Here is a 17,806-nt window from a genome sequence, read left to right on the forward strand (position 1 = left end):
TATCTATCTATCTATCTATCTATCTATCTCGAGACTCTTGGGAAATTTGATAAACTCGCTGATTTACGGTGCGCCTTTATTAACTCACGCTCTCCTCCTAATTGCTTTTCCGCTGCTTCAGTGGGGAATTCGCCTTGTGGGGTCGGTGCACCGCATGGAGGGGCCCCTGTCACATTACTTATCTGTTTCACACCCCCATCGTCCTCCTGATGGAGAGTGTGGCTAAATACAAGTTACAAATGTAAAGCCAATAGCGCCCCCCGACGTTTGGTGAGGGTAGGGCTCTCACTCAGAAGTTACTGACGCCATATATAAGCATATTTTCCAGCGCCTAGTTCCTGTGACCCCCTGGGGACAGCCTCCGAAAGGTCCGGTGAAACCCCGGGCCACTTCAAACCAGCCAGTGGAACATTGCAGTGCCCCACTGTGCCCAACAGGTGGCAGACTCGTTGTGTCCAAATTTATCTCCAGGCTTCACCTGCTGCCTCTTTCAGAGTCTAAACGGCGCTTTGAGGCCAGTCCTGTAAACATATAATGGCTCCTTCTTAATACCTCTTGAAATATTTAAAAAGCCATTTAAAAGTGAGACATCTGCCAAATCTTAATCTGATGTCATGTCTGTGCTGGTTTTACCTATTTGACTACTCTTCCAAGCATTTTCTACATACTTGTTGACAACTTTAAGATTCCTCCTCGGGGGTCATTTTGAAATGCAAATGCATTCAGATGTCAGATTATTCTCTGCAGCAATGCTTCTTAAGTCTGCGTTGAGAATTCCGATCCCAGCCTGTAAAGCGGTGTTTTATCTCACCTCTAACTTTGCCAGCAAAAGCCACAAGGGAGTGAAGTATCTATACACAGAATTATACATACGCCGAAGCTGATCCCACAAGTGTCGGTTCTCTCCTGAGGTTGGCTTCGCCCCTTTTGATGTGTCATATTTTCTCCAGCTCCAGTCCAGACACGGCTCATGCCTGTGTATCCTGTCAGCCTCCTGTTCTTCCCCAGGCAGCAGCCCTCGGAGACAAAAGCGCTCCGATGACATCTGGGGGAGACGCCGGGGACCCTGCTGCTGTAAAAATGTGCCATTCTGCGTTCCTGGCTGCAAACGGATTCCTTTGAAACAGTAATCAGTATCTGTCGGCTCGGTCTGAGCCGCATGCAAATGAGGCCGTCTGTGTGTGCAAATCTAATTGTTTTGTTTCATGGAAAAAGGTCGGACACGCAATAGAGGGCTTTCTTTGTCTCTTTATGCATCATATAAAACACAGACAGGAGATGATCGCTGCCTCGCTGTAGAAAAAGAATGGGCCTCAAATGAAAGACAAAGCTGAAACGTAACCCTGCGGCCACCTCAAATCACAGATAGAACTCACACAAGTCCATGATTGTCGCTTTGATGAAGCATCTGGTTCTACACATCTGAGGAGTTTTTCGGAAAGGAGACGCGGTCTTGATTTTGACACCAAAGTCGTCATCACTGGCAGCAGCTGCACTTTTTCTCCTTCTTTGATGGGATGTACAGCAAGTGGCTGCTTATTGGGACCTCGCCCATCTGCGTGGCCGACCCTTTTTCCTCCAACTCAGCCAGGATGCTGTTCTCGAACCCCAGTGAGGCGACCCGAGAGAAAAACTCGTTGACGTTCTCCCCTGTCAGCGACGACACGGCCCAGTACTCTGCGCCGATCTCCCGTGCTAGCTTCAGAGCGTCTCGTTCCATCTGAGAGTACTGAGCGGGAGAGCTCAGGTCTTTCTTCGTGCCCACGAGGAACAGCTGGATAGCTGCTACGTCGTTGTCCTCCAATGACTCTTCCAGCCACTGCCTCACATGGGAAAACGAGCCGATATCGTTCACGTCAAAGGCGACGATCACGACCTGAGCTCCTCTGTAGTACGAGGAAGCGATACATTTGTACCTCTCTTGTCCCGAGGTGTCCCATAGCTGGAGCGTGAAGGGAACACCCAGCACCTGGAAATTCTCTATCTCAAAGTCCACCCCCAACGTTGCATTATAGTTTCTATCAAAGACGTCTTTGCAAAACCTATTAATCAGACAGGTCTTGCCCACAGCCAGGTCGCCCACCACGATCACTTTAGAGATCTTATAAGCCAGGCGTCCGCTAGGCTGCTCCTGACAGGCCGTCTTGACCTTGTCGTTAAAGTTCTCCCTTCTGTGCAACGCAGCCTCTCTCCTAAAACACTGGGGGAGCCGGGAGATGATGCGGTCGTTCTGGATGGGAGGAAGGAGGTTCATGGCTGAAACCCAGACAGCTTCAGCTCGAAAGGACAGATGGTTCCGCTCAGGTTCTGCTCTTCTCCGGGCGCTGGGCTGTCATTGAAAACATTAATATTGACAGTGAATCGTCTGCAAATGTCAATGAACAAATCAATCTTCTTTTTTCCTAATACTGTATCTATTTATCCCCATGCAAACATATAAATGAAATATCCTAGATGTGGGCAGTAGGATTTCCTCTCTGTACATTTGATATCAAGGGAAAAAAATCAGATAAGATAGCAGCAAAGATCTGAGTCACTACGATAATTAGTGACTGATAATTAGTATTGAAAGATTGTTGCAGTAAAGTTTACGAATGTGCCTCGGCAGAGAGAGGATATAAAGCACATGACGCATTAAAAGAACTCTGTCAAGTATTTCGCTGATCAGTAGACCTGCTATTTTCCTAGCGCAATGATCTGGTTTTGTTGCCGACTCCCCGATAAACTCCAAGGCCGACTTCCTGTCCCGGGACATTGGCGCTCTGCTGTGTTTCCACCTCTGCATAAACCGTGACCACATCCCCGGCGCCAGGTCGTACAAAGGAGGGGGCCTTTTTTGGCCCTTTATTAAGATAAGGGTGGCCTCTTTCTGCCTGCTGGACTCTGCCCGTCTCTCTGCACCATCGTGTCCGTCACTGTGTTCTGCTACCCTGACCCTAAAGGTCGCCAAGGTGGCGTCCGATTGGCGCTTGGAGAAGAGCCGTTATTGGAATTCATTAAACATTGTAGACATGGAGGGTCCAGTCAGTGGAGAAGTCGTACATGGTTAAGTTCACCTTGTTAGACTTAAGTTGGGGATTAAAGCGTTGAAAAGTAAAAATGGCCATTTGAGGTGTTTTTCAATGTTTTGCAGTATTTATTTTTAAATGTTGGCCTCTCGATAGTGTCTGGCCTGCTAGATGTTGTGAGACTCTGTTAACACATTCACCTAATATAACACATATTTTTCTGTGGCCAAAACAAACACATCTGTCTTTATATTATTTTGGTGATGTTGGAAGGAAATTAATCCGGGCAATGTGACGGGAGGAAGGGGCGGATCTGGTCTTCAAGAAGGGCTTCACACTTAAGTCATTTCCCTTCAGAAGACCTTTTGTTTTGGGCTGCAACGGGAGCTGCTTGGACCCAACCCAGTGATCCAACAAATGGAGGTCATTACTGTGTTTGAGGGGCCAGAACGACGACCCCGAGCTCCCACAAATACCTGTCACGTTATGAGCCAAATGTTAGCTGATGTTAGCACGTGGCTAATATTACTATTGCTTGATGGTGTTGACCCCCCCCCCCCACACACACACCCCACCACACACACACACACACACACACACACTTGCATTTAACGTGGCGGCATAAAGGTTTATTTTGTATTTTGTTTGCAGTATCATACCTTGGTTTTCTATTTTTAGAATTGCTGACCAGTTGAAGTTAGTTGCCGCCAGTTGTACAGACAGTTATGTAACCATGTAACAGTCATGTCGCACATATATAGAGTATTTGGCTTTATTCAAAGCTCAATTGTCCTTTGATCATTTACTGTAAGTTCTTTCAGAGTTTGTATTTCTAATCAAATACAGGTTTCAAGCACAACGTGTTATTTGCTGTTAAAATGAGAGTTTAAACTGTAATCGTGCTAATTTGTCCTGTATACAAAACCATCTCAACTACATCTTTACTGTTTAATTGAAATATTAGTCCCTGTAAATATGACTTTTTATTATTTATTTCCATATTATGCATCTATTTTCTTTTATTTATGTTTGTCTAGTTTCTTGCCTTTATTACAGATATATGTCTTTGTCGCTCATTCTTTTGTTTGATATTAATAAAGACTTTGGGGGAAAAGATCAGGTCTTAAAAACATTGCACAGAATCGATATGGAATCGATTTTGTTGAGCTTAATGACACTGACAAAACCTCGATGGGCCTCGATACATCGAGCAGGCGCCACCTATAGGCGAAATGGAGTAAAAACTCAACTCGTTAATAACAGTAGGTTATCTATCTATCTATCTATCTATCTATCTATCTATCTATCTATCTATCTATCTATCTATCTATCTATCTATCTATCTATCTATCTATCTATCTATCTCGAGACTCTTGGGAAATTTGATAAACTCGCTGATTTACGGTGCGCCTTTATTAACTCACGCTCTTTCCTCCTAATTGCTTTTCCGCTGCTTCAGTGGGGAATTCGCCTTGTGGGGTCGGTGCACCGCATGGAGGGGCCCCTTGTGACATCTGTCACATTACTTATCTGTTTCACACCCCCATCGTCCTCCTGATGGGGAGTGTGGTTCATAATCAGTGGGCATGGAGAGGTCATTGTTCTTATAAATTAGCAACATTTTAATAGTATCACGTGTGTTTCCACAGGTCTAAACGCAAGTGAAAAATGTAAATTCCCGTTTTTATTCAACAGCACGCCCCGTCTATTGGCTTAGCTCTGGTGAGGGTGGGGTCTCACTTAGGAGTCACTGACGCCAACAGTGGTCTTCTTTGGCAACAGATTCTGACAGTCGCAGTGTCTGTGTACAAACACGGGAAAGTATTTTCAGCCACGGGAGAAACCTCGCACGTTGACGATGGCCGAAGAGTCCTGATGATCAGCAGCAACATGTCCCGTTGTCTCACACTCCTCGAACCTGTGCGCGCCTGCGTTTACAGCTGCGGCTCCATCCTGTCCTCCGGAGCAAACAGTTGCTTGTAAGCATCAGGTGAGCCTCTTCAGACAGTTTCCGCTTCTTCTCCTTCGGTCTGCTGGGTTACAGACTTGTGGTGGAGCAGGAAAAAGGTGGAGAAAGGCGGATCCGGACAAATATGAGCAAATCATCCGCGCCCTGACGCGCGCCGGTGAGTGCGTGCTGGACCGCTGACTGTGGACTAGTATGAAGCGCAATGGCTTGGTGTGACCGCGGAGTTCAAACGCTGTTGGCCACAGTGGGGGCTTTCGCCGCCTTCAGCCTGATGACTATCGCCATTGGCACGGACTACTGGCTCTATTCGCGGGCGTACATCTGCAATACCACCAATGCCAGCACGGACGAGACCCAAACTCAACCCAGGACCAAGAAGGGCGACCTCACCCACTCCGGGCTTTGGAGAATCTGCTGTATTGAAGGTGAGCCCGCCCAAAAGCACTGAGCTGTGCATAAATACGAGAATGTGTTATAGTTGAACACAGAACGCACAGTTTTCACATCTATTCATGCAGCATTTTTTTTTTTGGAATCGTTTGGAGTTTTTTCGTGCGTAAAGACGCACGAAGGATGCGCTCATCGAACGTTTCGAACGCAGTTAACAGAGCTATAAACTCCCATACTATTAATAAGACAAGTTTCTCTGCTGGATGCATATTTAATTGTAGTTTACCAGCTGAATTTGCGGCGCGGATCGAAACGCCGAACTAATTTCCAGCATGTTTGTTTTCCAGCCGATGCGGCTGCGCCCCAGACAAGCCGGCAATCGGAGTCCATTCACTCAGAGTCGGCCACTGTCAGCAAATGTGCGCCCTGCGAGTCTACTTTCATTCATGCCTTCTTTGTATCCGATGCTGTTGCTTGGCAACATCACTGAAATCGCTATGGAAACATGTCCGGAGATATAAAAATAGATGGCTCTTAGTTCATCACGCTCGGGATAAAAGCAAAAACAAGTTTTTCTGAGGGTGAAAATACGCCAGTTTCACCTTTTCAGCCTGTTGTAATGTTTTTAACCTTTCCTTTTTAAAAATCATATCTTCCTGGTTGAAAAGGAGGTGCGCTGCAGTGACGTCTTACTTTCAGAGGTTAGACAGAAGCTCATTCACTCACTCACTTTCCCCCTCTGGCCTCCCCTTTGCCTCCCTATGAGTGAATGAATGAACCTGTGGCATTAAACACAGATGTTTTGGAAATCGAGTTGAAGCTTCTGCAAAGTTGATTTTAATGAATATTTACAAAATCCCATCAGTTATTTGACTGTGGCAGTCTGCTAGATTTAGAAGATTTTCCCACATTCTGTTTCTTTAAAAATAAAACGGGATCAGAACTCATGTTTAAGCAGCCCTCGTCTCCCTGTAGGAGGAAGACAGCACATTGAGTTGCAGGAAAAAGAGATCAGAAAAGTGTGTCACCTCCTAAATGTCACACCAAAAGTCTGAGTTCTTTTCTCGCCACGTCTACCAGAGCGTCTGAGAGATGTTCTCCCAGTTCCCCGTCGAGGTTAAGCCGTCCCCGTGTTTTTGCTGTGATGATCGACACCATCCTGGTGTTATAAGGCTGCTTATTTTGACGCTTGGCTGTCACCTCTTTGAGGTGCAGAGGCTTCAACCTGTCCTCTGAGAAACAAAAAAAATGAAAAGAAAATTTAAAATGGTGCCACCGGGCTTGATTTTCCCCACCATGTTTAAAGGAAATGAGGGGGAATTTCAATAGAGGTTGATCAGCGACAACGATCAACTGAGCACAGCGGGATGTCTTCATCCTTTGTTCTTAAAGGGCGAAATACAAAAACAACCTATGATATCATCCTCTGCCGAGCAAACATTTTCACTTCCGTGCCTCTGCTGAAAACTACGAGATGCTGGACAGTGGCTGTTGTCATGGAGACTCCTAAGTACAGGGGAGAAGACAAGAAGGGAAGATGAAACCCCAACACCCCACCCCTTCTCTCTCTCTCACACACACACATACACACACACGCACGCACACCCCTCCGGCTGTACAGCACTCTGGTTTATTGATGGTGAGGATTGGGTGTATCACGGAGGGTGGGGGGGTGGTTGGGCTGGGTGGCGTTGGGTTGGGGGGCATCACCATGTTTTGCTGAACAGATTGCAGCGACAACCCTTCGTTGTAACAAGTATTGCCGCGGCCCTCCCACGACAGGCAAGGCCACTTTAACTCCAGCCCTCGTTTGCTGGAGTTTCTCCGATTTCGTGTTCGTCTCTCGTTTATGTATCTTTCCCACTCAAAAGCTCGCAGGCCTTCGCCGGGTGCAACTGATTTGCATCAGAATCGGGAACGCATCAGAGGCTTTTTTATTCCGCCTTAACGGTACGTGCTGCCTGGAGTAAACAAAACCATCCCTGACAGAGAGGAATGACCTAATGACTAATCCAATTGGCTGATCCATATTTACAGTCGGCGTCCCGGCCAGAGGAGGCTGCCGTTCTTCAGGGGATGGCGGCAGAATTTGTGAGGAGGAAGGAGGTGGCGGGGTCACTTCTCGGTTTCCGCAAAGTTTTACAAGCTGGTAATTAAACCACGTCCAATGCGAAACTGTGGGGGCAGTAATTAGCCAGCGGGCCCTTGCATCCTCCTGAGCTACTCAGTCCTTCTCCTCACGTCCGACGTGCTTCCTGTTTATTGGATTAACTCCATTGCTGCATGTGAACGAATGCTTCCAACACCTTTTACAGTTATTTGGAAAACATTTGCCTTTAGGTCTACATTTTAGGAGTCACTTTTCTTTATTCCAGTAAGCTAGTTTAGCATGGCACAAAAATGGTGGCTGGACTTGGCCTCTTTGCTTTTCTAATGTTGGCTAATTAGCTGATAGCTAACAAAACATTCAGCCAGGATTTAGCTCATATTCAGGATGATTTGTTCCTTTTCATGCCATTAAAACACCTACGACTGCACCAGACATCTTTTCAGTTTTGACAGTTGAGGCAAAATTTCCAGGGGGAAAAAATGTACAAAAGGGATTCCATAGATCAAACATAAATAAAACCATTTCCCTGACAAATCATTTTAGGTACTGTACATTTTTTAAAGTCGCATTCTTTAACAGCCTTCAAAGATCCAACAAATCTCATTTTTCTCCCAACAAAGAGGATACGTGTTCCCCGTACTCCCCGGGCAGAGCCAGGTTTGAGGAAAACCGCCTGCCTGGTGACAATTTAATTAACCAACTGCCAGTCATATCAAGACCAAATCACTCATGTTGGCGCCAAATTGCTTTTCCTTCATCCTCACTTGGCCCGTGGAAAGACAAATCGGAGGGGGTTTGTTTGATTACCCACATGCCTCTGTGCTCCGCGCCCGACTCTTCCCTGCTTACCTCGTTAATAAATGCCTGTGTGAGTGTGTGCGTGCCTGCATGCGTTGGATGCAGAGCCTCACTAGCGCTGCTTCATGTGTTTACAGCTTCATAAAGCCTAATCATCCCACCTGATGTACACCTCTGTGCACCCCCCCCCCCCCCCCCCCCATCCAGGTCCGTGCCTGCAGCAGAGCGCTGGTTCTCATCTGTGTTATTGTTTTTTTGGACGTCTCCACTAAAAATATATTTCCTGCCGTAGGCTTCCAGTATTAACGCCACTTCTGATTGGTCTAATTATCCATCAATGGCAGAGCCGCCGATGTGTGAAAGTGGGGAAACCGCGGAGCGCGTTGTCATGATGCACCTCACCTCCGGAGAGTGACGACTCAATCCGACGGTGCTATTGGCGTATTCCTCTGGGGTCGCTCCCCCATTGGCCGCGGCGGCGTTGCTTCAAAGTAATGGCAGCGTGCATCATCCTGTTGCTACCGGCGCCACAGCTGTGACAGCTGCTCAGTTTGTACATTTGTACCTACACGTGTTCGCACACACGGGCTGTAAAGTAGGGACAGATGCGTGAAGGGTAGTGCGTCTTGTGTGTGTGTGTGTGTGTGTGTGTGTGTTTCTCCATGGAGGAGCCGTCACTTATTCAGCAGGTGTCAATGTGGACGTCAAAAGCATCCTCAGAGATTGTTTATGGAAATGAGCTTATTAAAGACTTACTGAGGTTGCTATAGAGAAGAGGAGGAGATGCTCAGCATGGGGCTCTGCAGCTCCGCTGAGGCCCTGAGAGTCTGTTATCTCCGGCAGTATCTGTCAAGGGCATCGAATCAATGCTAGATCCGCCGCAACGTACGCACTCGAGCCCCCTTGAAGTCCAAGACTCGGTTTCTATATTATATGTTCTTTACTGCAGGGTCAACATTGGTGTCTTCTGTGGTTTCTTTAATTTTAATGTGGCCGCCTATCTGTGATATCCATCCTCATCATCCCTCTGTTGCTGTGCTTTTGTTGTTTCATTTCCTCTTCCCTTCATCTCCTGGTTTATCGCTGCTCCCCCCTCCCTAGTCTGTATACAGACTTTCATCACAGGTAGGATCCATCACACACACACAAACACGCGCACGCACACCGTCATATTTCTGTCTTTGTGGGGTACAGACATGATTCATAGCCATAATATCTTACAGAGTCTTTTTCCCTAACTCTAAACATTCCAACTATCCCCCTAACCCTAACCAAAAAATTATAACCAGTAACTTAAAACCAGGCTTTAACCTTCAATCATTCGTTTTCAAGTTGTGGGGACCAGCCAAAATGGCCCCACGTTGCAAAAATGCCCTCACTGTTTAGTAGAATGAGTATTATGGTACTCGATATGTAGCAAGTACAAGGACACACGTGCACACAGACATACACACACATTATGTTCACACGTGCATTAATGATGAAACGATCTAGTGTTCATTCTGCAAATTAAAGGGCAGCAAAGGTGTGTAAATTCATATTCAAATGGTTTAAACTCTTTCACAGATTTTTTTTCCCAGAGATAGGAATGAGTGCTCCATTTGCATCATCTGATTTTATACTAATTAATTTGATGTCCCTTATTAAGCAGGAGACCTAGTTAATGTAAATGAGCCGTGGACTTGTACAGTGATGGCTGCCGACACCTCGGTGTTTGTCTGGGTCGGTTATTACAAGGTCATACTGGTGAGACCCTCTGTCTGTCATGGATGACATCATTACAATTGTCTGTGGTTTTTGCTTACAGAAGATGGAAAAGCTGTTGGAGCATCCCCCCCATCCCACTGGATAGTGACTCTCTGTTGTGTCTGTCCTTTGGGGTGATAAGAGTCTTGAAACCAAATGATTGGCCAGTACAGTATCTGATACTGTAGAGCAGCATGATAATGAGTCAGCTGCCCGTAGAAAAGCAACGGAAAGCTTTGATAAACTCTCTGCCCATTAGAGATGGCCAGTTTCAAAATCACGATTGCAGAATTAGCCAGCACAAACCTAATGTTCCTGTTGTACAAACATTCACCCAGTCAGCTCCTTCAAATCCCCTCTTGTTGTGTGCAGGCTAATGCAAAGCATAAATTTACTCTTGCTACAAAGTGCAGCTGCAGCCTCTGCACAGGCAGCATTTAACTCTGTGGGGGTTGTTTTGTAGTGTACCTAAAGCGTTGAGGGTTTTTTTTACAGCCCAAACCATGAAATAAAAGGTCAAGGAGCAGCAGGCATTACCACTATGACATCGGGTGCACCCACTGATACCACCCCGACCCCAGCTCAATTACAGCTACTCTCTCTCCCTCTCTCCTTCGCTCATGATCTTGCTTACCTCGATATTTAAAACAGTGCACGTGTGCTTGCTCGCTCGCTCAAGAAGGCCACTTGTTCCTCCCACCACTCAGCCGCTCACCTGACACGCACCAAAACCCCTGGAATCCCCCTGGGCAATGCAATCTTAATCCTAGCGTTGTGTAGGATACGCAGCGCTCCCTCCTCCCAAAATGTGTGCAGTGAGCTGTGCCTGAAGCAGAAATTACTGCGGCTTGTTATTATTCTCATCATTTGTGATACGTTTACCAGAATTGCATGTTGGGCTGAGGTGGTCTGTTATTTCAGAGCAAATATGTGACTCATACCTTTAGTTTCCTCTATTCAACGAAAGCTGTTGACATTGGCTGTATTATTCAACCACTTATTTCTTTTGTGAGGATTCACATATAATAGTCAAATACGATGATGTGTTCAGCTCTTCCAGTTTTTTACTCTCACCTATAGGAGATGTTAAGTCGGAGATACACGTGTGCCACAGACTCATTTAAGGCTGTGTGGTTGTTATATGGGACAGTTCATCGAGTATTTGCTATTTCCTGTTAGACTATTAGACTCTATAAAATGACTGTTGCACTCATGGGAATAAAGTCAAACAAATCACATTTGGAAGAGCAACAGCTAAAAATCCAACCTGTTCTTTCTTTTCTTTTCTTGCAGGCATCAATCAAGGCAGCTGCTACAGAATCAACCATTTTCCCGATGACAACGACTACGACACGGACAGCTCCGAGTACCTGCTCCGTGAGTGCTGACCTTCATCTTACTTGTTAAATTCGCTGTGATAGCAGACCTTGTACAGCCATATGGGGAAACGGAGGAATTATCATTCCTCATGTCCAATCATTTACAGAAACAATGTTTTACACTTATCACATTTTACATTTTAAAAAATGTCAAAGATTCAATCTAATCTTCAAAGACTTTTGTGTTAATTTACAACTGCAGGTGCCTGTAAATGGGTGCTGCTAAATGTTCTTGAACAGAGGAAACAAGTGTTTTTTCTTCGTGTGATGTCATGGTATTTTAATTCATTTGACAGCCTTTTTTGGTTGATTGCCCGTCATATCTGCACCTTTGTTCCAACACTATTACTTGTTACCTAAATGGTCATGGATAAAAAAGACAGAACTGAGTCTCCAATTTGAAATGATTCGATCGATCAACTCAAAGCTACAAAAGACAAGCTCACTCACGAGTGCACGGACATTATGCAACTGCTTCACGGTTTACTGGTCCATCTTTGTCAATTGTAACATTTTTCTTGCATTCGCACTAAAATGAGCGCAATCCTTCTAGAGGATGTATAAAATATAAATGAAGAACATTCCTCTTGTGTAGGATATTCAGTTGTGAAACAGTCAATACGGAACAAAAAAGACTCATTGTGCTGGACCCATTTCAAGTTCAGTCCATTAGTCAGGAGGGTTCTTTCAACTTCAGAGTTTAATAGTCTCATCTCTCCTTGATAAAATGGGACAATGATTCATTACAGTGGAGGGGAATGGTGGAGACTCCTGCTACATACAGCAGCTGATTGGCATAACTTTGTCACAACATGGCAGGAAAAACATAGAAGATAATGGAGCTTTCCAAAATGGGTGGGAGAAGAGATGGAGAGCTAAAATGGGCTCAGCGGGGTGATGTGGAGTGTGCAGAAAAAAATCAGCCTGAATTAGTTTGACCCTTGATGTGCCAGTGATTAATCTCCTTTAGAACAAAATCCATTTTCTTCAGGAGTTCTGAGCTGTCAATTATGTATGTGTAGGTATAGTCCGCGCCTCCAGCGTGTTCCCCATCCTCAGCACCTGCCTGTTGATGCTGGGCGGGCTCTGCGTCGGGGTGGGCCGAGTTAAGAACAAGACCAACAACGTCCTCCTCAGTGCCGGCATCCTCTTTGTCGCTGCAGGTGAGCAATCACGTAAGAGCTGGAGTTTAGTAATGACTGAGGAAGCAAGACATGGCTCCTGTGGTCACATATTGTGTTTCATCAATGGTGCAATCATAGGAGAAGAAGAGAAGGTCAAGACTTTTATTCACCACATTCCTCAAGTGGTGAGGGTACTGATGAGGGTCCTGTAATCAGTGGTGGATGAATACCCTTACATAGTGGGAGTTTTTTAGGTTTCATCACTGCAGCTGTGATTGATCAGTCAATGGAGTCTTCTTCTCTGCCTCTTCATCCTTTTCTTCCTTTCCATTTCATTAGGTCTGAGCAACATCATTGGCATCATTGTTTACATCTCCAGCAACGCAGGAGACCCCAGCGACAAACGCGACGACGACAGAAAGTACACCTACTCCTACGGCTGGTCTTTCTACTTTGGCGCCCTCTCCTTCATTGTGGCTGAGACGGTGGCCGTCCTCGCCATCAACATATACATTGAGAGAAACAAGGAAGTCCGCTGGAAGGCGCGGCGCGAGTTCATCCGTTCGCTCTCCTCGTCCTCTCCGTACTCGCGGATACCCAGTTTCCGCTACCGCAGACGGACGTCAAACGCCAGCTCCCATTCTACAGAAGCGTCGCGTGAAAACTCGCCAGTAGTTGGGCTGAAGGGGGCCCAATCTTCCAGCGGAGCCCTCGATGAGTTATCCATGTACGCCCTGGCGAGGGACAGTGTGACGGACAATACCTACAGTCCCGAACACGAGGCAGCTGCCGAATTCCTCCAGGTCCATAATTGTTTCCCCAATGATCTGAAGGATGGAGTGAATCGCAGGACCACACCGGTGTGAGCAGTTTTATAAAGAGCAGATTCTAGCTTTAGGATCAGGCGCCAACTGAATGGCAGCAATGGCCGGCCACAGTTTTGTGAAGAAAATACCCAAGAGCAGAGAAGAAGTAGTGTTGGCCAAAAGGAGCCAATGAACCAATCATTAACTGCATTTTGACATCATATAAGCGGAGTAAAGTTATATTCTTTGTGCTGTAGCCAATGCAAAAGTAGTGGTATCTCTCAGCTGTTGAAACGCTTCGCAACGTGTGGCTCGACCTCTTATTTGTGTGCTGATCACGAAAAAAAAACGAACAGACTAAAGCAAACAATTGTGCCATTTCCGAAGTGTTCTACCTGTAAAGTATTTAACATGGTGCTAAACTAAATGTACTCTTTAACTTGAAAGTGTTCCATTTTTGTGTGCAATCGCGATAAAATGGGATTTTTCGAGATAAAACGTGATTTCTTCTTAAACGTTTGTATTGTTCTCCTTAGCCAGTTTGGTCTTGCCTTATAATCTTGTCATAGATATAAAAGTCATTATCGGGACTGTTTGGGAAAATGCGTGGCCTTTAAAAATAGCAGCAGTCAGTGTCTTTTATATGACTTGAATCTTTCGCAGATTGCTTGATTTGACGACACAAATTTCCCCCGAGCCCTCTTTCTTGAGCTTTTCCTTCCATAGAACAAAATGTCCATTTCATCATTGGTTTTGATGGCTTCTTTGTTGACCTTTATATGACCCCCACATCAGTTCCATCACGTCGTTCAAATTGACGGTAACATTGTGTGAGTGCCACACAAACTTCACAGCTGTGAAATTGGAACAGGTCAGGGCTCTCTTTAGCCCCAAACAAAGCCATAGAGAACGGTTAGCAGATAAAGATCAGAGTCAGTTGGAGAATATTTGTCTGTCTGTCAAACTCCCTCTGAGTCCATCTGGCCATTTTTCAAAACCCAGATAGGTGCAGCAGGAGCTGTCTGTTGCCACAATTCTAAAGGATTTGCTTCTATTAACCAGGTTGTGTGTGAGCGTGTGTGTTTTATACATGTTTTTGATACCTGTTGGGGACCTTGTCAAAACAGGAAGCTTATCAGGACCTCAAATTTTTTTAGGGACCAAAGATAAGTCCTAATTTGGCAAAAAGGTAATTTTTGACATCTAAATTCAAAAATATGATTTGGTTGCGTGCCATCGTTCTGCACTTTCATCCGTTCCCCCTCTTTTTTCAGTCTCAGGTAATACCATGCTCTTGTGGCAGTCTGAACTCGTAGAGGTCCTCTTCACATGTTGTGACTGTGCTGGGAAATAGACCAATGACAAGCATGGATAAAACACATAAAGGATCAGAACAGCTTAATTGTATTTAGTAAGTGCTGTGAATATTTGCTTGAGCTTCATTTGCGGTGTCAATAACAATTTCACTCAAGCACAGAATATTATCTGATTGTATTAAGTGTGTGTGATATGCCATTAGAGATACTTTATATACCAGGCTGAGCTTGTGTAAAAGGAAGCCATGAGTTTGATCCATTCCAAGTGTTAATCTTTTACTCCGTATTCTAGTTTGTAGGGAATACAAAAGTGTTTGTAAAGTAAAGATGTAAAATTGTATAAATATACAGTAATTAAAAAACAAAAACGGCAAAAAAAGAGATATGAACAGAATAACAATGCCTTCATGTACAGTGGCGTTAGTCATCAGCTCCATTCTCCCATTTTATATTCAGGTAAACACTCACCAGTTTTGCCGTTATGTTAATCAACATTCTGTTTTGTAAGGGACAGGAGGCCATTTGCTAATGTTGATTAAGAGCTTCTTAGTGTGAATTTAGCAATTTTCAACTTGTTTCAATTCAAATGTAAAAATTGTAGTAGCGGGAAAATGTTGGCCAAATGAACCGTGTACAATAAAAATCTGAGGGAAACAAAAATGAAGCCTTTGTTGTGTTGTATGCTATAAAACCTCTGTTCGCCAGTAGGACTAGATAGAGCATTTTTACAGCATTTACTCACAAAGCACATAGTATTTCATTTATCAATGAATCATCTCTTTTTCTCATTTTCACTTAACAATAAGGAATGTACTGAACAACAAGCTAAATAAGGGTTGTTGTGTCATTTATTTTGTTAATTTATTTCTTTGTTTAATTACAAATGTTGTAGACACAATGATGAGGCTAACAAGCTGAAACTTAACTACTGAGGACAATAATCATATGTTAATTTGTATGGGATTAAAGCTTGTAACATCACAGAATACAGACTACCAATTTAGTTATTTACTTGTTTGTTTGTTTTTTCCAAATCAAGGCGGTACTGATACATTAAAATTAAAATCCATGCTAATGTGTTGTTGTGCCAGATATGAATAATGCACACATGGAAATGAAAGTGCATGTCAATGCAGCTTTGTTGTGACATGATTACGACCCTTCATTCAGCTTTCATTCAGCTCAGGATGACCTTCCCTGAGTCCAGAGTGCCACTTCACGAGACTGATTCACTGTCGGCCAAGCATGAGCTACGAACCGTTGCAGCCTCAGAGCTAGCTTGCTGTTTGACAGAAATAAATCAGGCCGTGCCGTGCGGATGGCAGCTGTCTTAGATCAAAATGCTAAAGAGATGTCAACCTCTCTGATATGAGAGATAAATCAGCCCAAACCCCCCTTTTCCCCCATCTGAGTGATCAGATGTCAGAAGTCAAAATAAAAGCATGTCCTGCCCTCAACACAGTTGCCATAATCAGCAGCTGTGAAACAAACAGGACAGAAATAGAACCATGAAAATGAATCAGAGCCATTAATCCAGCTGTAGTGGGAACTCATAGTAATGTCTGTTGTAAAACCCTTGTAACTCCTATATAATTCCGCCTGTTTTTAATCTGTGCTCATTAGCTCCCAATCCACCGTCCCACATCACCTCACCGCATGTTTCATGCAAATTGATGGCTGTTGCTACAAAGGTTGAACAAATGTTTTCAGCAACACCTATGTGGTGACTAATCCCCCTCCTTTACGAGGAGAATACTAATGTGCCCCCCTGCTAAAATCCCTTCAGGCAATCTTATTTTATATATTTAAATAAAATTGCCTGTCATTAACAAATGCATGCAGGTGGGTCCCTTTTGGAAGCTAGAGACGATCCATCACAGTTAAAGTTGTTTTTCTATCCTGTAATTTAAAAAAAAAAATTAGACACTAGCTAAGCATAGATGTTGATCTCAGTTTTGCCTTAACATTTGATATCAGAGGTACAATACCAGAAAAATAAGTTACAACAAAGAAAAATTTCAAGCCAATTAGGCAAAAATCAAAACTACCTTGAAAAAAGTTAAAACAGACACATACTGTATATCGGACTATACCTACACATACATAATTTGCCAGGCGAAGTAACCATCAATCCATCAACATCTACAATCCAGGGGGTTGCCGGGTCAGCTGTGAGGTGTTCCGCCCCCCCACAGTCACAAGGGGACCTCCGGCAAATGAGCCAGGTCCAGGGGTCACTCAGCAAGATAGGCAGCGCCAAAAGAGACTGTTATTACTTGCTGATGGAGGAACGCTGGCTGTCTCCCATCCCCAGCGAGGGGACTTATCCTCTGGGAGGAAAGGCAGTTCTGCTGCAAACGCACCCAGGTGAGACACGGTAATGAACACAACCATCTCTCGTCTCCTCCACCTTTACTGTGGGGGTCCCTGTATATTTTCTTATGCTGGCGGGTGAAATGATTTATCTGTAACGATCAATTTCTTGGTTCAGTTAAGCTACTGATGGTGTTTACAGAAAGCCCTTAGGTTCACATTACCTTCGTTTTCTGAGGGTGTCAGACATCAGACTCTCCCTCTGTTGCTACAATTCAAGACATGCAGTAGACACATCACCACTTCCACGCAAACATATGCACAAATATTACTGTGTAGCATTTTACCATTTCTGCTTTCATTGTTTGCTGATAGAGACTTGCCGTTAATACATTAAAGACCCAGAGCTGTAGGATGCTGAAAATGGGCCAGAGTCCTGTCCAAAGTAGGGCACACGTTTATAAAAAGCAAGCCCATTTTCCCAAGTATTTCATAGACATAGGGTTGATTGTGCCTTTGAGATGTATCGGCCTTTTAATGGCCTTTTTGTAAAAACTTGGCCAGTATTTGTGCACCACACTTGGGTCTAATCACAATTTATCATTAAAGAGACAAACGCGTAGAAAGTGCCCTCAAAGTTCAGGCCAAAAATGAGAAATAAATTCATTATGAACGTCATCTTCTTTAATCTCCTTTTCTAAATCTGGATGAGCCGCTGGCATCAGGTGGGACACGTGTCTCATGCAAGCATTAATTTGCTGATTGGCTGAAGAGATCTGCTCATCAGCAACTATTAAAGGAAATTTTCCCCTATCCCACCCCACCAAGGTGTCCCTTGGCACACCGC

The 17,806-nt window shown here is 44.5% G+C and overlaps 2 protein-coding genes across 3 annotated transcripts; one reads left to right on the plus strand and one right to left on the minus strand.

The window, feature by feature from the left end:
* Positions 1 to 1,228: 1,228 nt before the first annotated feature.
* Positions 1,229 to 4,871, minus strand: LOC130514866 (ras-related protein Rab-34-like). The gene is made up of 2 exons (XM_057014699.1): positions 4,749 to 4,871; positions 1,229 to 2,329 (listed from the first exon to the last, which is right to left on the minus strand). Exon 2 carries the CDS (start codon positions 2,252 to 2,254, stop codon positions 1,478 to 1,480), a length of 777 nt encoding a protein of 258 aa, XP_056870679.1. The 5' UTR covers positions 2,255 to 2,329; positions 4,749 to 4,871; the 3' UTR covers positions 1,229 to 1,477.
* On the plus strand, positions 4,791 to 15,306 carry LOC130514865 (voltage-dependent calcium channel gamma-4 subunit-like). Of its 2 annotated transcripts, XM_057014697.1 has the most exons (5): positions 4,791 to 5,402; positions 9,377 to 9,400; positions 11,315 to 11,398; positions 12,423 to 12,563; positions 12,864 to 15,306. In XM_057014697.1, exons 1-5 carry the CDS (start codon positions 5,180 to 5,182, stop codon positions 13,388 to 13,390), a joined length of 999 nt encoding a protein of 332 aa, XP_056870677.1. In that variant the 5' UTR covers positions 4,791 to 5,179; the 3' UTR covers positions 13,391 to 15,306. The 2 variants fall into 2 exon arrangements, with proteins under 2 accessions (XP_056870677.1, XP_056870678.1); XM_057014698.1 differs by lacking the exon at positions 9,377 to 9,400 and having other exon boundaries at positions 4,797 to 5,402.
* Positions 15,307 to 17,806: the final 2,500 nt, after the last annotated feature.

The sequence above is a fragment of the Takifugu flavidus genome, chromosome 18, assembly GCF_003711565.1.
Source record: "Takifugu flavidus isolate HTHZ2018 chromosome 18, ASM371156v2, whole genome shotgun sequence".
In the NCBI taxonomy this organism is placed as follows: Eukaryota; Metazoa; Chordata; class Actinopteri; order Tetraodontiformes; family Tetraodontidae; genus Takifugu; species Takifugu flavidus.

What these genes read in the sequence shown, in the direction of transcription:
- LOC130514866 (XM_057014699.1), bottom strand. Translation starts at nt 2,254, where the DNA reads ATGAACCTCCTTCCTCCCATCCAGAACGACCGCATCATCTCCCGGCTC.
- LOC130514865 (XM_057014697.1), top strand. Translation starts at nt 5,180, where the DNA reads ATGGCTTGGTGTGACCGCGGAGTTCAAACGCTGTTGGCCACAGTGGGG. An exon ending in GAGAATCTGCTGTATTGAAG is followed by an intron (nt 5,403 to 9,376) that starts GTGAGCCCGCCC and finishes CCCCCTCCCTAG; the next exon opens with TCTGTATACAGACTTTCATC. An exon ending in CATCCTCTTTGTCGCTGCAG is followed by an intron (nt 12,564 to 12,863) that starts GTGAGCAATCAC and finishes CCATTTCATTAG; the next exon opens with GTCTGAGCAACATCATTGGC.